The sequence below is a fragment of the Ylistrum balloti genome, unplaced genomic scaffold (genome assembly GCF_031769215.1).
Source record: "Ylistrum balloti isolate Yb309-2 unplaced genomic scaffold, AGI_CSIRO_Ybal_v1 Utg370196, whole genome shotgun sequence".
Classification (NCBI taxonomy): Eukaryota; Metazoa; Mollusca; class Bivalvia; order Pectinida; family Pectinidae; genus Ylistrum; species Ylistrum balloti.
Window position 1 is genome coordinate 2090349 of NW_026782173.1, and position 21390 is coordinate 2111738.

General features: G+C 35.9%; 1 protein-coding gene across 1 annotated transcript in view; it reads right to left on the reverse strand.

Annotated features, from left to right (window-relative positions):
• Positions 1-4644: 4644 nt before the first annotated feature.
• The window catches only part of LOC132551337 (prolactin-releasing peptide receptor-like), a 48057-nt gene continuing 31311 nt past the window's right edge, over positions 4645-21390 (reverse strand). The window contains exons 2-3 of the mRNA XM_060215472.1: positions 8317-8532; positions 4645-6659 (exon numbers count right to left, since the gene is read on the reverse strand). Coding sequence (XP_060071455.1) covers positions 6342-6659; positions 8317-8532 — 534 coding nt within the window. The 3' untranslated portion in view covers positions 4645-6341. The remainder of the gene's footprint in view (positions 6660-8316; positions 8533-21390) is intronic.

Consider the following 21390-nt stretch of genomic DNA (forward strand, 5'->3'; position numbering starts at 1 on the left):
TCAGATATGGTGACGAGAGATATCACGACGGGAACCAAATATTATTACGGAAATGTCAGGACAGATGCTATATGTGGTGGTGATGGACATAACTATTGATACTCAATATGATCACGGAGAAGTCAGGGTAAGTGTCATATGTGGTGACGAGAGCGTCATCATAGATATCAAATATGATCACGGAGGCGTCATGACGGGTGTCTTATGTACTGACGAGAGGCGTCACGGTGGGCACCAAATATGATCACGGAGATGTCCGGACGGGTACAGAAAATTTTGTCTGAGTATATTAGTTTTATTTCCATATTTGAAGGGGTTTTTGATATCTTGCCTCCTCATAAACCCCATTCATACGACGAAAATTTGATTATATATGCAAATTTACACATTAGTAAATTTACACACATAAGTAAAAGTTAATTTGCTCTGCGTTCATAAGAGATTTATGTACCGTCAGTAAATCCCCAAATTGTCATTTGAAACAAGGAGATGGACCGATTCAGACTGGTGAATTTTCACAGAAAAAGATATTCCCTTGCTATTTGGGCGTAGGACTAGCTATTGGATGTTCGCGAATCAAAGAAACTTAATGACTTTAAGGACGAAGATTGAAAAAGGAAACATTCTCAAAATTTTGTGAAAAATTGGAAAATGCTTTGGCATTGGCAAGCAAAGCTCCTAAGTATTCCCATGAAGACTACTTGAACTGGAAAGAGTTTTACTCCTTGATTTTGCAGGGTGTTTGGGACCACAGCTATATCTTTAGAGACATAAATACAGGTTGGCCAGGAAGGGTCCATGATGCAAATTCGGAAATTTATCTCAAAGGAGATAATGGCTCCTTGTTTCCAGAGTGGCGAAAGCCATTTTGGGAAAGTACAATGCCAGTAGTTCTTCTTGGCGACCCAGCGTATCCTTTGAAGACTTGGCTTTTGAAGCCATACATCAACAGATCTACCCTTACAGAAATTCAGTCTACTTTCAACTATTGTTTTAGAAGAGCACGAATGGCCATTGCAAATTCGTTTTCCGTTAGAAAGGCGTCATTTTTACAGATTTATATTTGTTCCCGCCAAAGCACACACAACCATAACAACTCTTAAAATAGAGACTGATGCAATACACATGACAAAATACTTACATAAGTAAATTTGCTGCGTGTTCATACGACAAAATTTACACACGGGAGCAAATAATTTGCGACAACATGTCTGCCTAATCCTGACCAGGTGCAAATTTACTCAACTGTGCAGAATTTGCATATGAGCAAGTCAGTTCATACGACAAAAATTGTACATGTAAGTAAATTTACATATGTGTAAAATATACCGAGGTATGCAAATCGCGTCGTATGAATGGGATTTAAGATGCTAGTTCGTTTTCTGGTGTATGTTATCCTGTTGAAATAGTCCTTGTCGTAATTGGATTTTTCTTCAATCACAACGTGAAGCATTCTTTGTCCCGAAGGATTTCACTTGATGGTTGTCATGGTAAAACATATGAAGGTCGTGCATGTACCAGTAACACGCCATGATCTGGAAAGTCAGTCCTTTAATGTAACGCAAAGTCAATTCCGTCACAATTCCGACCTCGAGCTTCATCCGACAGTTTAGAATACTGGGATATGTATGTAAACTTGTTCCTACCGTTTGTGGCAAATATTGAGTATTTGGTAGGATCATGGCGTGGCATTTTGTCTCTTTTACCCGAAAAAAACATAGTTTAAATGTATGTCATTATTATCACCACTAACACGTAACTAAATTCGCGAATAAATATTGGCGCAATCAAACGAAAAGATAACGAGGTAGATGTGATATCATCTATCATACATGCATTATACCCATTCATAACACAATTAAAATACAAAGACAAAAAACTTTCAATGTTCAATAAGATAATTTAATAGCAATTTGTACATATTAATAAAAGTTCACTTTCAAGACATCAAATACACACATATCTTCATTTGAACACAGCCATACATTGTTGATTGATTCTAACCACTTATAATTAATTAATATCACAACATATCAGCGACACCATTACCAAAACATTATAGTTCGTGTCACGGAGTGTAAAGAAATGCCCTAAGTAAGTCCTGTACACATATTAAACCTATATTTAGAAAGTCTGATTGGTCACAAGTTCAAATGCCAATAAAACACTCGTCCAGAATTAAACTCGTGATAAAAATTGTAACGTGAATTAAGAAATCGTTAGCATGTGAGAAAGTGGAAATACTATTGACCTATTGTGTAGGTATATATATGTATATAATTAAACACAATATCAATGACCTCTCTGAACTAATTCATTGTCTTGTGTAGGTATATTATATGTATATATATATGTTTTAAATTAGCTCATTGTCTTGTGTAGGTATGTATGTTAAATTGGCTAATTGTCTTGTGTAGATGTGTATGTTAAATTAGCTCATTGTGTTGTGTAGGTATGATATATATAGATATGTTAAATTAGCTCATTGTCTTGTGTAGGTACATTATTTGTATATATATGTGTTAAATTAGCTCATTGTCTTGTGCAGGTATATAAGCTAAACTAGCTCATTGTTCTGTGTAGGTATATATGTTAAATTAGCTCATTGTTCTGTGTAGGTATATTATATGTATAAATGATATTGGCACTTTATACAAGGTTTATCAAACCTCTGACAATTATCTATCAAGAGATTCCATTACTTCTGGGAATCAAAATGATTTTAAAAGCAAAGCATTCTTCAGTGCTCAGCTGATACCGATCTCTACTGTATAATAGATGTATATAGGTACAGAAATCAAACTACAGTTAGCATTGTGAAAATAAAATACTTCCACAAATGTTGGTGATATTTGGCTTGGCTTATTGTCGTGATTGCAATGCCATAGAAAAATGCCCACTTGAAAATCTTACATTTGGATCGATCAAATTGAAAGCCTGCCTGTGTCCTACTTGATACTACAATTAAAGAAACGATGACGTAATGTCATTGTGATAACATCACTTAATGCTCCATGGCAGTATCACATTGCTCTCTTACCAAAGGAATTAATTTTGCTTTATTTCTGTCTAGGTTTTAAGACGGTAATGCTGCGTCCTCTGTGCTGTCGAAGTTTCCACCACACGTAGGATCTATTTCTCTCCTGGATGGTATTCAACTACTACAGTGTACAAGCTGATTCCATTCCGTGATGGCTCTGACTGCTGACGGAGGGACAGACCCCCTCAATAAAGGTCTCCTGTTGCCAGGACATCAACTCATTAGAAATATCAGGATATTCATGTACTGAATTAGTTAACTTCATCACATCGATGATCGCTGCAATGTCACACGCTCATAATATATACATGTTCTCAAAGGAGTTTCTATTTAATATATTTCATAAAAACAAGTCTTTGAAGTTGAAACTGTGAGAGCCTTAGTAAAAAATTCGAGACGAGTTAATAAAATCCCATATGAAATGAAAAGATTTTTAAGATACATATAATTCAGAAAAATAGCTTAAAGGACCAAATCAAACGAGGCAGCCATTTTTCTGTGCCAATTTCAATTCATGACGTAACGTCAGTGTCCATGACGTCACAATCAATTTCTGACTTGCTCAGTCAATGTAAAATGCTGTAGGGTATATTACACAGATGATACATGCGCAAAAGTATTACACGGACGAATCCTAATTTTATATAAACCTTAAGCCTACTTGACGTCGTCTTGTAATACACCTTCACACAATTCAATATATTGAATCCTGGACCACCTAGATTGCCTTTAAATATTCATTTATGTATCTGCTATCAGTTACAGTGATAAGGTAAGAAGTGTAAAAGGATGATATACTGAATTAATTATTTTATAACTATCACCACAATACTGACGATGTTAACTGTAGGCAACATACCACAGATTGTACAGTGGGACTACGCTGTAATTAACACTTCATTGTCACTGTCGTTGGTGGAGAATAATTGTGCATTCAATTTGTTTAGAGATGGTGTAATGATGTTAACCTTTTTATTAACATATAACTATATTTCTAGATTTTGCAATGACTTTTTAATGATCTTACTAAGCTATATATTTATATATTCACAATTACGTTTTGTAATGTTTATTCAAACAATTACCTTGATGTTCTGTCTAATATTGCTATAATTACCCTGTTTTCCTTTTTGTTAAGCATGGTACATAAACAAAGTGTGGGAATTAACATCGCCAATCTTGGCGGAATGATCAATTTAGGTACCTATTTACGAACAGGTGATCATTACAGGCCCGATTCAGAAACAGAACCCCGCTATCACTTTGGCAGGCCAGTTCTTCACTCGAATACACGATTGAGACAATTTTGTAATGCAGACGGTATATCTAAAACACACAAGGTAATAGACAAACGGTATATCTAAAACACACGAGGTAATGGACAGACGATATATCTAAAACACACAGGGTAATAGACAGACGATATATCTAAATACACACAAGGTAATAGACAAACGGTATATCTAAAACACACAAGGTAATAGACAAACGGTATATCTAAAACACACAGGGTAATAGACAGACGGTATATCTAAAACACACAAGGTAATAGACAAACGGTATATCTAAAACACACAGGGTAATAGACAGACGGTATATCTAAAACACACAAGGTAATATACAGACGATATATCTAAAACACACAAGGTAATAGACAAACGGTATATCTAAAACACACAAGGTAATGGACAAGCGATATATCTAAAATACACAAGGTAATTGACAGACGATATATCTAAATACACACAAGGTAATGGACAGACGGACGATCTAAATACACACGAGGTAATAGATAGACGGTATATCTAAAATACACAAGGTAATTGACAGACGATATATCTAAATACACACAAGGTAATGGACAGACGGACGATCTAAATACACACAAGGTAATAGACAGACGGTATATCTAAATACACACAAGGTAATGGACAGACGGACGATCTAAAACACACAGGGTAATAGACAGACGGTATATCTAAATACACACATGATAATAGACAGACGGTATATCTAAAACACACAGGGTAATAGACAGACGGTATATCTAAAATACACAAGGTAATAGACAGACGATATATCTAAAACACACAGGGTAATAGACAGACGATATATCTAAAACACACAGGGTAATAGACAAACGGTATATCTAAAACACGCAAGGTAAGGGACATGCTCAATAAAATAGCAACAGACAAAACATATTTACAATACAATGCACATTTTACGAACACTGGTCAAGGCCCTGTACTACAAAGTACACACATACAGGTGATGGACGTGTAGGATCTAAAAGGAGACGTTTTACTACTCTGTTTGTGTGTTACATATTTCATTTTGTTGATAGTATCTGTGATATTTATGGTTCATAACGTCTTTGATGTAGGAAAGTAAATGACCTAATGATGACTGCTTCCATTAAAGAAACGGGCTCTAAAACAAGAATTCACCGAAATCGTGGCTAATTAGTCTCCTAACAACACCTAGCCGAGGAGACTTAGAGGTCTATATATCATTATGAAATCTTACAATATATATTGCACAATTCTTCTCACCATGGACTAGTGCAAGAGAAGCTCACTTGGTTATTTATGAATTTCTGAGCGTTAAGAAAAGCTTCTTAACCTTTCCCATTGTAAAATACAGTACAAACTTAATGTTACATCTTCCATTACTTCGAAACATCTGAGTTTGATGGTGCTGAATACACTTTATGTCAGTCTATCCTATAGGATCGTAGAAACAAAGTGGGAATGCCTATTTTTATGAAGAGTGGCCAAAATGAAGAAAAAGACGAGGAACAAAAGCAGTTTTTTTAAGGATAACGTTTTTTCCATTACATGTTTTTGATACGTTCCATGTCAGGCGTCTGGGTAAACATTTTAGTCAAATTTATAAACACGTCTACATCCGTTGAGTAGGAGTTTTGCTTTGTCTACAAAGAAACTAGGTATATCCGATCTAAAACTCGGACTTGTTTTAAAGGCTATAAACTAACGATATCATGGTCTATCAAATTAGATTTACGTCAGATTCTGTGAAGAAACTGGGGTTGCCTTCTATTTTACTCAGACTACAAAGAAAATAGAAGACGAAGAAAAAAAATTGATTGTTCGATTTTTTTTTACATATGAAATAGTGTTAATCATAAAAAAGATATATCACATGCGGAAAAAATAAATTCAGGTGGAATGGGCGCTATAGACTTAATAAAATCATTCAAGTTTGAATATCTACTGTTCGCTGTTACAGAATATATATCACCATATTTCAATCATTACTTCTGTGAACTTCCGTTGGATTAGGTTGACGGAGTTTTGAACGAGTAGACGTGTCCATTCTGTACACCATTCACTGTTATTCTTTTCACGTGCATTTCTGATCTAGTTCTTCTGAACCCTTGAAACTCTTTACGTTGATCCCCAACGTACTGTACGGGTCTTGAGCGTTTAAAAGAGTCTGTTGAGCCCGTACTGTTTTTCATACTTCCGCCTCTGATCACTGTATGTTTCCTGTAGATAATGCTGTCATAGTTTGAGAGACTATATGTCCTTGTCATCATATGTTTGAAGCAGAAACAACAAGGAAACCACTTGTTGAGGAGAACTGCCATGTCGGCCTATAACAAAAAATGATAAATATTATAAAATTAACATTGGCATGCTGTTAATAATGTCAAAAAATGGATACAATAACTATAGCGCCAACAAACAGGCCTTAATTTGAAGACAAATTACAATGCGTGATGTATATCCAATTTTAAGTAAATGCTGTGTAATCTGTAAACAGATCTGTAAGGATGTGTGTTGTGTGTTGCAATATGTGTTGTGTGTCGCAATTTGTTGTGTGTCCATATGAAAAACCGTGGTAGATTATTTTTTGTGATAATGCGTCTCAGGTTTTGGTTGATTATTTCTATGTGGATGTGTTTCATTTGGCGGAAACTTATTTCTATAAGAATGTGTGTCAGTTGGCGGTAGATTATTTCTATTAGAATGTATGTCAGTTAGCGGTAGATTATTTCTGTGATGAAATGTGTCAGTTGGCGGTAGATTATTTCTATTAGAATGTATGTCAGTTAGCGGTAGATTATTTCTGTGATGAAATGTGTCAGTTGGCGGTAGATTATTTCTGTGATGATGTGTGTCAGTTGGCGGTAGATTATTTCTATAAGGATGTGTGTTAGTTGGTGGTAGATTATTTCTATAAGAATGTATGTCAGTTGGCGGTAGATTATTTCTGTGATGAAAGGTGTCAGCTGGCGGTAGATTATTTCTGTGATGATGTGTGTCAGTTGGCGGTAGATTATTTCTGTGATGATGTGTGTCTGTTAGCGGTAGATTATTTCTGTGATGAAATGTGTCAGTTAGCGGTAGATTATTTCTATAAGAATGTATGTCAGTTGGCGGTAGATTATTTCTGTGATGAAATGTGTCAGCTGGCGGTAGATTATTTCTGTGATGATGTGTGTCAGTTGGCGGTAGATTATTTCTGTGATGATGTGTGTCTGTTAGCGGTAGATTATTTCTGTGATGAAATGTGTCAGTTAGCGGTAGATTATTTCTATAAGAATGTATGTCAGTTGGCGGTAGATTATTTCAGTGATGAAATGTGTCAGCTGGCGGTAGATTATTTCTGTGATGATGTGTGTCAGTTGGCGGTAGATTATTTTTGTGATGATGTGTGTCTGTTAGCGGTAGATTATTTCTGTGATGAAATGTGTCAGTTAGCGGTAGATTATTTCTATAAGGATGTGTGTTAGTTGGTGGTAGATTATTTCTATAAGAATGTGTGCCAGTTAGCGGTAGATTATTTCTATAAGGATGTGTGTTAGTTGGTGATAGATTATTTCTGTGATGATGTGTGTCAGTTGGCGGTAGATTATTTCTGTGATGATGTGTGTCAGTTAGCGGTAGATTATTTCTGTGATGAAATGTGTCAGTTAGCGGTCGATTATTTCTATAAGGATGTGTGTCAGTTGGTGGTAGATTATTTCTATAAGGATGTGTGTTAGTTGGTGGTAGATTATTTCTATAAGGATGTGTGTTAGTTGGTGGTAGATTATTTCTATAAGGATGTGTGCCAGTTAGCGGTAGATTATTTCTATAAGGATGTGTGTTAGTTGGTGATAGATTATTTCTATAAGGATGTGTGTTAGTTGGTGATAGATTATTTCTATAAGGATGTGGGTTTAATATATTCTTATTATCATATGAGATCGTCAGGATTTCACGTATGTTATGACATATATTAAATACACATTTTTAAACACATACCCTGAAGCTGGCGTTTGTAAAACCATAAATGATCGGGTTAGCGAAGCTATTTGACATAGCAAGCCAATGGGCGGTGAGATAAATTCCCATAAAGAACTGGATATCCTCATTTGTTGCTAGGAGTTCTGGATGAGAGTCTATAAACAGCGTGAAGGCGTGGATAGGCAACCAACATATGCCAAACATCACCACAACAATGACCAACATTTTCACCACCTGTGGAAACACCAAATAGGACATATTTAGTTATGTATCATAGGATACAGTGTAATAAATACATGCACTTATCAAAGTTACAATAATCACCTAATAGAGCACTGACTTACGTGTAGCCATGAGTCAACCAGAAATTGTAGTGAGCAACATTACATGTACCATTTAAAAAAAATGATTAAAAAATGTCAGGAAGGGCAACAAATGTTCAATTCTATATCTTAAAACAAACAATAGACATATTTATATGTTTTACATACAATGCACCGTATACGGGGGTACTTTTACCTAGGGTTATTCTCATCCACGAATAAAACTGTCCATTTTCGCCAAGTATGAATTCGCCCTAAACATTTGATTACACATTTTACATATATACATGTAACACCAAACGCTAGTCCAATGTCTTATTTTCGCTATTTGTGAAAGGAGTAAAACAGGCGAAAGTTTTCCGCGTATTGAAAGGTCCTATTAGGTATCAGGTACGAGAAACATACATGCATGTGTTATATATGTCTCTACTGCCATTAACAACCACATAAAACTATATTTAAACTTAGTAGATTTCTCACATGTTATGTTTTGCCTAAGCGCGCTTTAAGTTCGTGTTGGATGGGTTTTTTTTACTAAAACAATAAAGAAAAGGCGGAGCTGTATATTAAAGATAAACAACGTACTTTGCTTACTGAAGCAATCCCCCGAGACACTGCCTGTGTTCTAGTTTGCTTTTGTTTTGTTTTTGTACGAACACATCTGTCACAGGTTTATTGTCTGTGTTTATCTCTGTAGGACGAATCTGACAATATCAAACGGCGCAATTATAATTATGCACAAGCACTTTAAAAACAAAATTGAATCGATATATACTCTGTTGACATTTCCGAGCACCCAGTGCAAAAGATGAAGGCTTGACATGGAATTGCACTGAAGCAATAGCAATGCATTTAGCATGTAATTTTTAAAAATATTTTCACTCGTAACATCTTACTTATACATTTATTAAAAAAAAAAATACATTATAAGAAATATACGATGCATCACAATATTAAATTGCAAAATTTATTGAAAAATTACCGGATACGCTTTACCGGAATAGTGGGACAATTTGTGATACAATTATCTTAATAAATTTCGAGTAATCGTTTATTGAACAATTTTGTAGTAAACAATGTCGGTAATCTCCGTTCAAAAACATTTCTCTTGGATTTACATACGCGTTGCATGCAAGCTCCACTAGTACACAGTTTAATTCTATTGATTTTGCATAATTTCCATATACAATGTATCGGATGACACACATACATAAATGTTTATATCAATAGGCTAGTTGGAGGTCAAACACCGATATAAAACGTGTTATCTGCATCAAATATACATGAATACTGGTGGGAACAAGATAATGCTTTAGAATCAAATATCATGGCACAAACTTTATTTAGATACACAGTTGGCGAGCCCTAAAACATTCATTACATTTAAAATAAAACGGTTGTTATCGTGTTAATTACGATTTTGATTACGCAGAAGTCGTGCCACGGTTAATAGTTAATAGTTCCAGGAGGGTCTATTTTGTCTGACGTTGAAAGCATATTACATGTTATAAAGATAACATTATGATGGCGCCAAAATGATTTAGTCATTAACAGTTGTTTGATGTTTGACATCACGCTTGTACATTTCTACACTAACCTTGTTTTGTACATTATGTTGACACTACATGACGTTATTCACTTTTGTAAGACAATAATACGATATCACCTGTAAAACCTTCCGAACACGAACACAATGTTAGTTTTTGCTCATTTGTGTGGGACGTTTTCTTGTTATATAATTGTTAGCTATTCTTAGATCAAATTGTGGAGGAAGTAGGTATCCCAACCAGGAACATACGAAACACACATGGGACCAAAGCTTCCAATAAAATTTAGTAATGAATACAGTATATGATGGATACTGATTTTACATATATAAATGTGCCGTGCAGATGTTTCGTCAATAAAGGCTTCATTGGTGATAACATGGGTCAAAAACCGGAACTAGTTTTATTCGATATCTTAGGGCACAGACATACTAACTCATGGCGATTTTGTGATTCAGTTTGAGTGGTGTGAAGTTTTCAAACCATATCCACAAACTTTATACACTGTTTTAAACGTTTGATGATATGCTTGTTTTATTGGGGTTTTATCGTTGCAACACCCGGGTTCTTTGAATGTCCACCGATGGTGAAGCCGCTAACATATGTTTTTATAATGTAATTACAGATATGATGGAAATGGCCATGTTACCCCGCCCGGTCCTTGTATGCTGGCAACGGGCAACCATTGCCAGTTCATCTAATGTAATGCAAAGCGACAAGCAGGCAGCATGACGTACCATTTTCATGGCATTTTTGGGTATGCCACGGCATGGTGATAGAACCCAAATCCTTTCTCATTTAGATGGACGCTCTGTATTAATTAGGCCGAAAGTGAAGTTGGTATAGCGTTAAGAGAGATAGTAAGCAGAAAAACCATAAAATCGTCACCTTATACCATCATGAAAAGTGGGTTAGTGACTACAGTTACTTCCCCCACGTTTAAAATAGTTTTAAATCAGTAAATATTATTCATCTGTAGAACTTTTTGTGTCGTTTCAGGCTGAATTGGAAAATTGAATAATACAAGATGCAATTGAGAACATGTATTTCTTTAGATTAAAACTAATCATTCTAACAAATCAACGAACATGTTTAAACTCTTTTCAATACCATAACGAGAATCAAGTCTTAGAGATCATTTATATGTTCCATTTGATTTATACGTGCATATTATTTAATCTATTTGTTTAACCAATAGCGTATGACAATAACACAAGCACGACGGGTGCACCAATAAGTCATGTACAGTCCAGGATGTGGTTAGTGAGTGAATTGGTTCGTCCCTTCATCAGTCGTCGTTTTTCAATACAAGTGCTTTCATTATGTGTATATCACAAAAAATTAATTAAACGACCGTCGTACGAAACTGTCTTCTTTAAGTCTAAAACCCCAAATGAACGTTTTTTAAAACTCATCCAGACTTTTTCCCATTGCTGATGTCTATTTTACGACTGACACAGCTTTAGACATTGTTTCGTCTACTAAAAATGTCGATACGACTGTTAAACGCCTGTGTTCAATATTTCTAAACAGAACTATAATTGGAGTCAAAATATCATTGAATTGGATTTGCTATGAACGATAAATACAACTGACTGTATTTCTATTACAAGACTATTGTTATAGCCTGGCAGACGAGTTGGTGGTGTATATGCCCAACGTTACCGAATCGGAAGCATGACGTATCTATCAAGTAACAACACTATTCCATATAACAGCAATTCTACTTCAATTTAGATCAGTTTAAGCAATGTGATATATAAATTGTGCCTATTGAATAGTCTGGTAATGTTGACCATTTAGACCTTTCAAATACAACACATTATTTGCAGCTGAATACGTCCTATCATCAGACTTTGTGTCTTCAACGAGATACGATAGGTTTTCTCTGTAGGCCTAGAGCGTTAAATGCGGGTCGGACCGGATGTTATTGGAAACCCACATTACTACCGTTACTGAAATTACTTAATTAATGGGGGATTTATTACAAGGTTAATTAGCAGGAAATGAAACATGCTATGAAGATTACAGCTGGTATGGAACGATAGCTATTTTCTCCACATCTACCTTGTCATTACCTCAGAGCTACGCCATATCGATATCATTAATCACATTTATAGGCGGTAGGGTCAATAAATGTACATGGACCGGTAGGTGTAAGATATCGACGAGTTATGCACGCGCGAAAATTGGCAGACGTAATAAACACCACGGTTTGTTAATAGTGAAAGAATAATCAAGTTTAACGATAATTAATTACAAACATGAATGCGACATAATACGAGTACCCTATACCATAGAAAGTATACACCGTTACCCAAACATATCTGATCACCTATCGGGATGTATTTAACGAGAAACATTCCTATGCTGTTCTGTCGCAAGACGTCAACTCTGTATCAATTGTATGGAAAATACAGAAGGACTAATATGTGTTCAAATGGTGTCTCATCACAGCATGGTGCCAACACTTCAGCTTAAAATTACATGTATGTCGCTGACATATTTCACATCACTAAATAATTCAATATTGGCCATGCCAGGCAGATAAGAAAACAATAAGTGCATAATTGTGCCATCCAATTCTAATCCATTATCGACAATGAACGCCACACTCCGTACTGACCAATCAGATCGTTTAAACTGCAATAAGAGACAACTAATGTCTATCTCCTTGTACTTTGTCGCCTATCGCCCACGATCTCTCGCCTCTCGAGATGGAAACCTTTTTGTTTTGTTTGCCATCTCTTGTGTCACACCTATTCCTGGCCCAGTGTAAATACAAAGGATGATCCCCGTGCCAAGACCATGGAAATGGATGCGCGATAGACCTTCTGACATTAAGAGCTACGGAAACATTAGAATTTCACAGGAAACAATAAGCCGGAATTTGTTATTGAAAAAGGACTTACATTTATGTTAAAGTAAACGAAATTTTATTTTCAGTCATGTGAATATAAAAAAATCGATAAATAAATGAATACATATTCAAGTTTCAGTTTTAATGTATTTTCTGCACGTGCAGTGTTAGTCAGGCGGACCAAACCTTCCGTAACATTTCTGTATGATTATTACCAGTAACTCCCACAAAGTAAACATATCACTCTAATTCTCTCCACTACGCCTTTCACGCCCAGGTTTAATGGTTTTCTAGTGACTTCTACTACCGTCAAAATGACATCGTTCGGTGAAATGAATTACTTCCATGCTTCACAGCTTTAAAGATAAAAATGGCTCATTTATCAAAGTATTCCTATAAACTTCTTCTTATGAGAACATTCAAAATCAGATGAATGTTAGATAACCAGTTGTCGTACATGATTGACTTCCAAATGACTGCAAGATTTTGGAATCCAACCCGGATATTTAGATGAATCACCATAGTTTTTAATCACTCGATTCTCCATTTCAACAAGAAAGAATATTTCATTAAACGGTAAGAGTTGAAACAAAGACTGATAGCCTATTAAGTCGAAAACAGAAAAGCTGTAAAACGCGAACGTCTGATTAATTTCCATCATAGTTTCCGTTCGGATAACCGCGTGCTGTGTGATAAAATGCGGAACTGGCGCCGAATACGTACTCAAGTGTAATGAAAAGGTAGACTGATTTCTTTCTTTTTTAGGAATATATTTTTTTTTCGTTATCAATTATGTGTACATAACAATACATCGTTATTCCTACACGGATATTCAAATGTATATATATATGTCTTTAGGGATGTTCGGGGCCTTTGGTTAAGACTCATTGACAAACATTGTTCACAGGTGGCCTTTCATTCGACAAGGATCTTTATGCACATCCGTTGTCTCCCTATGAAATCGACCCAAAGCAAGATTCTATGTTTATTATTTAGTTAAGACGGTGTGTTTTCAATATTTTGACCAAATACCAGCCTACAGTCACTATAAATATAGTCTGACAATTTAGATTAGAGAATGATCGAACAGTATTACTCAGGAAAATACGATTATACGACATATTTGAAAAAAACAGAACAACATAATTAGATTGTAACAATTTGATTTTGTCAAGATGTTTTATGAAAAAATGAGAGTTCTTTGAGAGCTACGCGGAGGGTTAATGTCTATATTGAATTCTACAGTCGTCTCCCGCTTCGGTTCGAAGTGGGCGGCAGCCATTTTCAAATTGTCACGGGGTATGTTATGACCTTTCCCAGTATGTTTCGATGACATGAAGAACTTATGAATCAGTTCTCTATCAAAACCGCTGACTGGACTTCTCTATCAGAACCGCTGACTGGACTTCTCTATCAGAACCGCTGACTGGACTTCTCTATCAGAACCGCTGACTGGACGCTCTTGTTCGAGATTTTCATTTTGTAGTAGTGGAAGGTTAAGAAATAATTGCTCGCCATTTTACAGCAGACGACAACAATTGCGAATTCTTATCTAGATATAAAAACATGGGAAAAATCTGTTCTGATATCTTTATCTTTATGAATTCATATTCTGCAAATCTGAAGCAGATTTTATCATTCAATTTAAAGATTATCATCAAAACTATGCAAGGGTTATCTCCCCTAACAGAATATGTTTAATTTGGTTGTTTCATTGAGTCCAAATATATGATTTATATGACAATTGGCTACATCTATTGTGGTAAATAATTTTACAAGATAAAAAGAAAAACATGAAACATATATATATATATATATATATATATTTCAAATAGAAATTTGAGTTACAGTCAATCAGACATTAAACAACAGTGTAGTGAAGTATCGCATGAAAACACAAATGACCAGCTGTCCAATAACGGACCGGATTGTTCTACAACAGACACCAGTTAAATGCCATTAATTATACCTGTGTTATTACTGCCATTCTGGCCGTCACTTGCATATGGATCACCTAGTGTTTTAATTATGACTTTGTATAACAACCTGGGAAAATAATTAATTTCTTTAAAAAAGGAAAGAAAAATGCTACCGTTCAAAAATGTAACGATCATATATCTAAACGTAGACCAATAATAACTATAAATAGCAGGACCGTATATCCGATTGGGTAATTAAACATGTGGTGCATTCGTCTCTCACTTCCTGTTCCAGATCTGCTCATTTTAAATCAGGCCACACATGCTATCAGTTAATTATCATTAACCTTGAAGGGTCCATGCCTTGCATCAAGTTACAGGTAAATTGCATGGAGCCTTTCACATCGAATAATATTCATAATGTCCACTATTACACCATTGGGTTTGATATGACCAACCACTCCGGAGTTGGGGAATTAGAGTTGCTGTTTACAATGCTAACGTTTTAACTTCTTACTCTAGAGATACATTGTATAAACACTGTAATGTATTAGTGTAAATCATTTGACCAAAATGGATTAATTTACGTTTAAACCTTGTCACAGTGATCCATGGAATAAAACGAAATTCAATACATGTATCACGTGACAATATATTTCGGGCATTAATCTTTAAAATACACCAACGGTACGAATAGCTTTGAGCATGTCGAATGCTGTGTTACGAGATTTTGTAATAGCTATTTTAAACCTGTGTGGTTCTGGTTCCATTTTGTTGTTGATGATGTTGTAATGCTAACATGTGTCTATGCCGTCTTTTGTCCACAAATGTTGAAACAATTGTATAGGAAGCTTCTATCGCCATTGTAAATTGGTTAAGTTCATTCTTGTGTGTTGACGATTGTCTTAACGATAAACCGTATTAATCGCTCCATTTCTATTGCGCATATGCCAGTTAGCAATGTCTCCACACTGCTAAATGTTATTGTGAATCCAAGAATATACACAAATCTAATTTCGATTTACTCTTTGGTGAGACTCTCGGCCGTCATCAAGTAAACGCTTGTTTAAATCCTAGTCTCTCTTTCATTTCTTGAGAAAAAACACTTACATATTTACACATGTCATTTTAAACCACTAATTAAACATAACAGCAGGATATCTAAGATATAATATATTTATTTCTGACTAATAAAAATCGATTCCTCGACAACGATTCGTTACATAAGGAACTAAGCTTTCTGGTAAATGTATTTGTAATTGAAAAGTTTAAGATGTATTTATCTTACGTAACAATACTTAGAATGCTGACAACAACTAAAATATGTTTGTACATGAACATTTTTTTTAAATCAAGGGGGAATTCTATATTTAGATACCTTTCATACCGTCTAAAATATAAAATCCAGTTCTATCACTGTTCATTTTATTACTGTTTTACATAATTTACACAGTTGCCTCACTGAATCTGTCTATAACGGTTACATGCCTGCTTTTTCTTACAATGAAATTGGATTAACAAGGCCTTGTCCTTTTGAATACTGTAGGGTATAAAAACAACACGATGAAAGATCAATATACATTCTTATCAAATGTACTGGGCTCAGGATTGGATTTAACAAGTCGCTAACGGAAATTCAATAGGATCAGCCTCGCATGTTCAGATCCTATTGCCTTCCTTACACCAAAACTCATTATCAGATAGTCTCATATCGTTAGTGAACTACATTCAAATTTGGGAAATTAAACTCCATTGCCTTCATAAACATGATAGTTTTGCACGCCATTTCTAACATATGAAGCGGTTTAGCATGCTTTCACCCCGGTCTGATGGTTATACTTTCATTATAGAATTCAATTATTATCAGTTTCTATTGGGACTAAGACCTGAGATTTACTAGCCAAAAAATATAGCGTTGATCAACAATCCGATGAGACAGAACCAGATTTGGTTTAAGCATGAGGCTTGACATGGACAATATTTATTGTAACCACGATCTTCATGCAACTGGTCGTTTCGAAAGCATGAGATGGTATGGTGTCTTGTGAACACCAAGTACACTATCTATTTCGACACCAGTCCAGCAATTTCTTTTCGAAATAAATCATATTATGTCGTCGTAACTGTTTTGTGGTTTTCCATACTCTTTCACATTTAATTCGATAATCTGGGTATTAATGATAATTGACATCTTAATGTTTCTTTCAGAAAAAAGTGTAAGGGTTTAGCTAGATCTGAGTACTTTATTTGACAGAAGATTGGAAGCCATTTTAACGAACAACAGAAAGAAAATACAAAGTTGTACCAAAAACCCAAATTCTCACTCAAAATCCATTATAAAGTTATCCCATCTGGAAGCTCGTGATCTTCTGTGACGTTTTAACGAGGGTTGTTATTACAGGGAGGGTAACGTCCACCATATCTAAGATGTGTGTTTAATTAGACCGTGTGTTACACTGATGTAGTGATAAGGGTATAAACTTGAGCGTTATGTATACATCCACCTGTGGTACCTATAAAACGGTAGAGTTTTTCTGCAGTTTTAGTGTACCTAGTACCGCATTTTATATGAAACTGGAACAAATCTCCGCCTAATTACGGTTATAAAAACAAGTATTTCTCCAAGAGAAAACATTAAGCTTATTACCTCGGACAAATTTGTAATTGTTAAACGCCCTATGATGAGAAAAAACTGTATGAATCTTAGTATTTTCAGAGTTCGTGATCTGGCTATAAAAACAAAGTGTGAATTACATTATAGACAGAAAGTACAAACCTCGGGTTCAAGAGTCTCGAGTAGAATACGTATATATCGTTACTTAAAGTATTTGGTGATTTACTCTCCGTGGTTTACTTAGAAATGTGATATTTTAATACAAACTTTCTCGACGTCAATGTTTTCGTAGCAAAACACGCATTCTTTGTTCTTGCCCGCAGTAGACGTTCAGAAAGTGTCTTTAATATCTTCAGCGACTTTTTCAAAATTGATTATCAGTGACCTCTGACAGGTTACAAGGGATTTCGTAAAAACTCTGCAGGATCACCAGGGATCTCTTACCGTTAAGTCTGCGAAGTTATCAGGGACCTCTTTATATCAACTCACCAGGGGTACCAGAGATCTCATTAAGGTTACTCTACAGGGGTACCTTGGGTCGTTTTATGTTAACTCTTCGGGGTTGCAGGGAATTTCTTAACGTTAACTTTACAGGATTACAAGGGATATCTTTACGTTACCTCTGCAGAATTACAAGGGACATCTTTACGTTACCTCTGCAGGATTACAGGGGATGCGTTAAAGAACCCAGCAGGCTTATCGGCGATCTCTATACATTAAAGAACATTGCAGGGTCACCGGGGATCTTTATACGTTAAAGAACACGTTGGGCTCAGCAGGGGTCTTTATACGTTAAAAAATCACGGTGGGTTTATCAGGGATCTTTATACGGTAAAGAACACGGTGGGTTTATCAGGGATCTTTATACGGTAAAGAACACGGTGGGTTTATCAGGGATCTTTATACGTTAAATACACGATGTGTTTATCGGGGATCTTTATACGTTATGGGACACTGTGGGTTTATCAGGGATCTTTATACGTTAAGGAACACGGTGGGTTTATCAGGGATCTTTATACGGTAAAGAACACGGTGGGTTTATCAGGGATCTTTATACGGTATAGAACACGGTGGGTTTATCGGGGATCTTCATACGTTAAAGAACACCTTAGGTATACCGAGTACCATTATACGTTGAAGAACACTCCAGTGTTATTGGAGATTTCTCTACGTTAAAGAACACTGCAGTATACCGTGGAACTTTATACGGTAAAGAATTCTGTGCGGTTATTGGAGATCTCTATACGTTAAAGAGCAATGCAGAGTTACCGGGGATCTTAATTCGTTAAAGGACACGGTGGGGTTACCGGGGATCTCTATACGTTAACACTGCATTGTTTCTAGGAATATTTCTGCGTTAAATCTGCGGGGTTAATAGGATCAGAAAAATCAAAATGTGCATCGCATAGTAGTAGGCAAGCAGGAAAACACATATTCGCCGTTCATCGCGGAGCTCGATAATCGATGTCTCGATCAGAGGAGAAAAGGATAGGGTTTCTTAACTTTTTTATTTTCTTTTTTCAACAAATTCTCCGATTTTGTCCCAGGATGATTTACGACAAACGCATGATACATGTAGTTGTTTGCACTAACGATGTGAATCCTACTGCAAGGTTTACAGTTTAGGGATATGGTCACACGAAAGATTAAACATAGTAGTTAGGTCATAAATCATTTATATTTATTCTATTGAAAATGAAACCACGCATTCTGATTGTTTGATTTATTCATACGCAAGATAATATGTTACGTTTTGGACCGAATCTTCAATGCATTATCTTCATAATGACACAGCGAATCATATATTCGGTCAATAGAAATTGAAATTTATAGTCACGGAATGGAAAGGATGCAAATCCAGTTTCATAAGTTCAATATTCTGTATGTCCAACATTTGTTTTGATGGATGCCACACATCTACGACACATGGAACTGATCAGATTACCAGACATGCTTGGGGAATGTCCTGCCATGTGCCTGACAATGTACGACGTAATGCGTCTAACGTCGCAGGAGAGTTTGGCTCCAGACGCAGACGTCTGTCCATTTCATCCCAAACATCATCGATCAGAGATAAATCTGATCTGCTACTGCAGATATGCCCCAACAACACGTGCAGTATGAGATCGCGCGTTGTCCTGCTGCGCCTGTTAATACGGATGAACAGAATAACGCGATTGGATATAATTTCGTCACCGTAGAACACACTGGTCAAGTGCCATCCACTATAAGCAAAGTGTTACCTCGACGTAATATCATGCCAGACAAATGCCTTCCACTAAAAGCAAAGGGTTCCTCCGACGTAATATCTTGCCAGACCCCAATGCGCCTTCCGCTGAACTGACGACGCTAATTAACACAAACGTAACCCTCACATTTTCCATTTTTACAGTACACCTAAACACAACCGCCTCTGGTATCAAGGTAAAATATGTGAATAGCGCTTTAGACCAGTTCATGTTTGTGATATCTCTGTGCCATGTTCATCCTCGGTACTTCATGGGTTACGATCACGTCCGCTCTCTGCACCCCTGGAACATTGCAAAATTGAAGGTTGCATGTCAACACCTTGTGGGCAAGATGAATAGACTAGTTTGTTCCTGAAACGTACATCAAACGAACCTCGCCCAACTTTGAAGTTGTGCGTCACTTGTGCCTTCAAATTTGCTATAACATGTTCCAGGGGTGCAGAGAGCGAAAATGGTCGTAGCCCCTAGTGTATCGAGGATGGTACCATATTAAGCGCGCAAATCTGACGTTGCAGATAAACTGATTGGATAGCAGGATGTTGTTTCAGTGGTTATGGAACTGATCCGTCCCGGAATGTTGGAAATTTAGAGACTGGAACCGATTACACAAATACGACTTCCGCATATATGTATTTTCCCGACGTGACGTCTACTGCTGACGTCCTGTGCATGGTCGGTCCCGAATCGTGTTCATTTGCTGAAAACGTCACTTCAAAGCATGTATCGTTTAAATGGTTATTCTGAGATATCCTTCTAGTTCATACGTGACATGTTCTTAATTAATGTCTCTCCGAACAAAACAAAACAATAGAGCACTAACCATAAATCCAAGAACTTTTCACTAGTCCTTTAGAATACATGGTGTTTGGGTCGGAACTACATACAAACATGCGTGGAACATTTAAGCGTAACGACAGCAAAGGTTTTTTACAATCGAGCAAGCTTTCAATACTTCAAAATGTATTTTTGTCCATCCTTTACCGATGTTTAGTTTGAATAAAACATTAGTAGGCATGTCGGTATGCCCTGACTGTTGTCTATAATGTTACAGATTTGAACAGTGATATGATTTATAATATTACAATTGAAATCGAGTAACAAATGGGTTTCTTTGCCGTTACTGTCTTTATTTTATAAGTACGAAACTGTCTGATATGTTTAAAATTATGACAGATATTAAGGCTGACAGCTGAACGGCATGAGTCAGAAATAAATATAGAGTGTTTTATAAACACAAGGTAAATGCCTTGCATTGAAGAAAATGTACATAAAGAGGATCTTACTGTGTCTTGTTCAGACATATATTAGAATACCTGTGTGTTCGATTGGGATGACAATGATAAATGATTGAAAACGACCTGATCACGTGTAACACACGGATACATATAACACTCAATAATATTAATATTTCAAAGGTAGTATTCCATACAATAATGTAAATACTAGGCAAACATTAAATTATATCTTATAATGAAAATAATGGCATTGTAATCAAGTGTTTTTGTCATTCAAACATATCATATGTTATATATGCCAAGAATTATCCGCTTCAATCGTACATTCCTAATTGTCTGTAACCA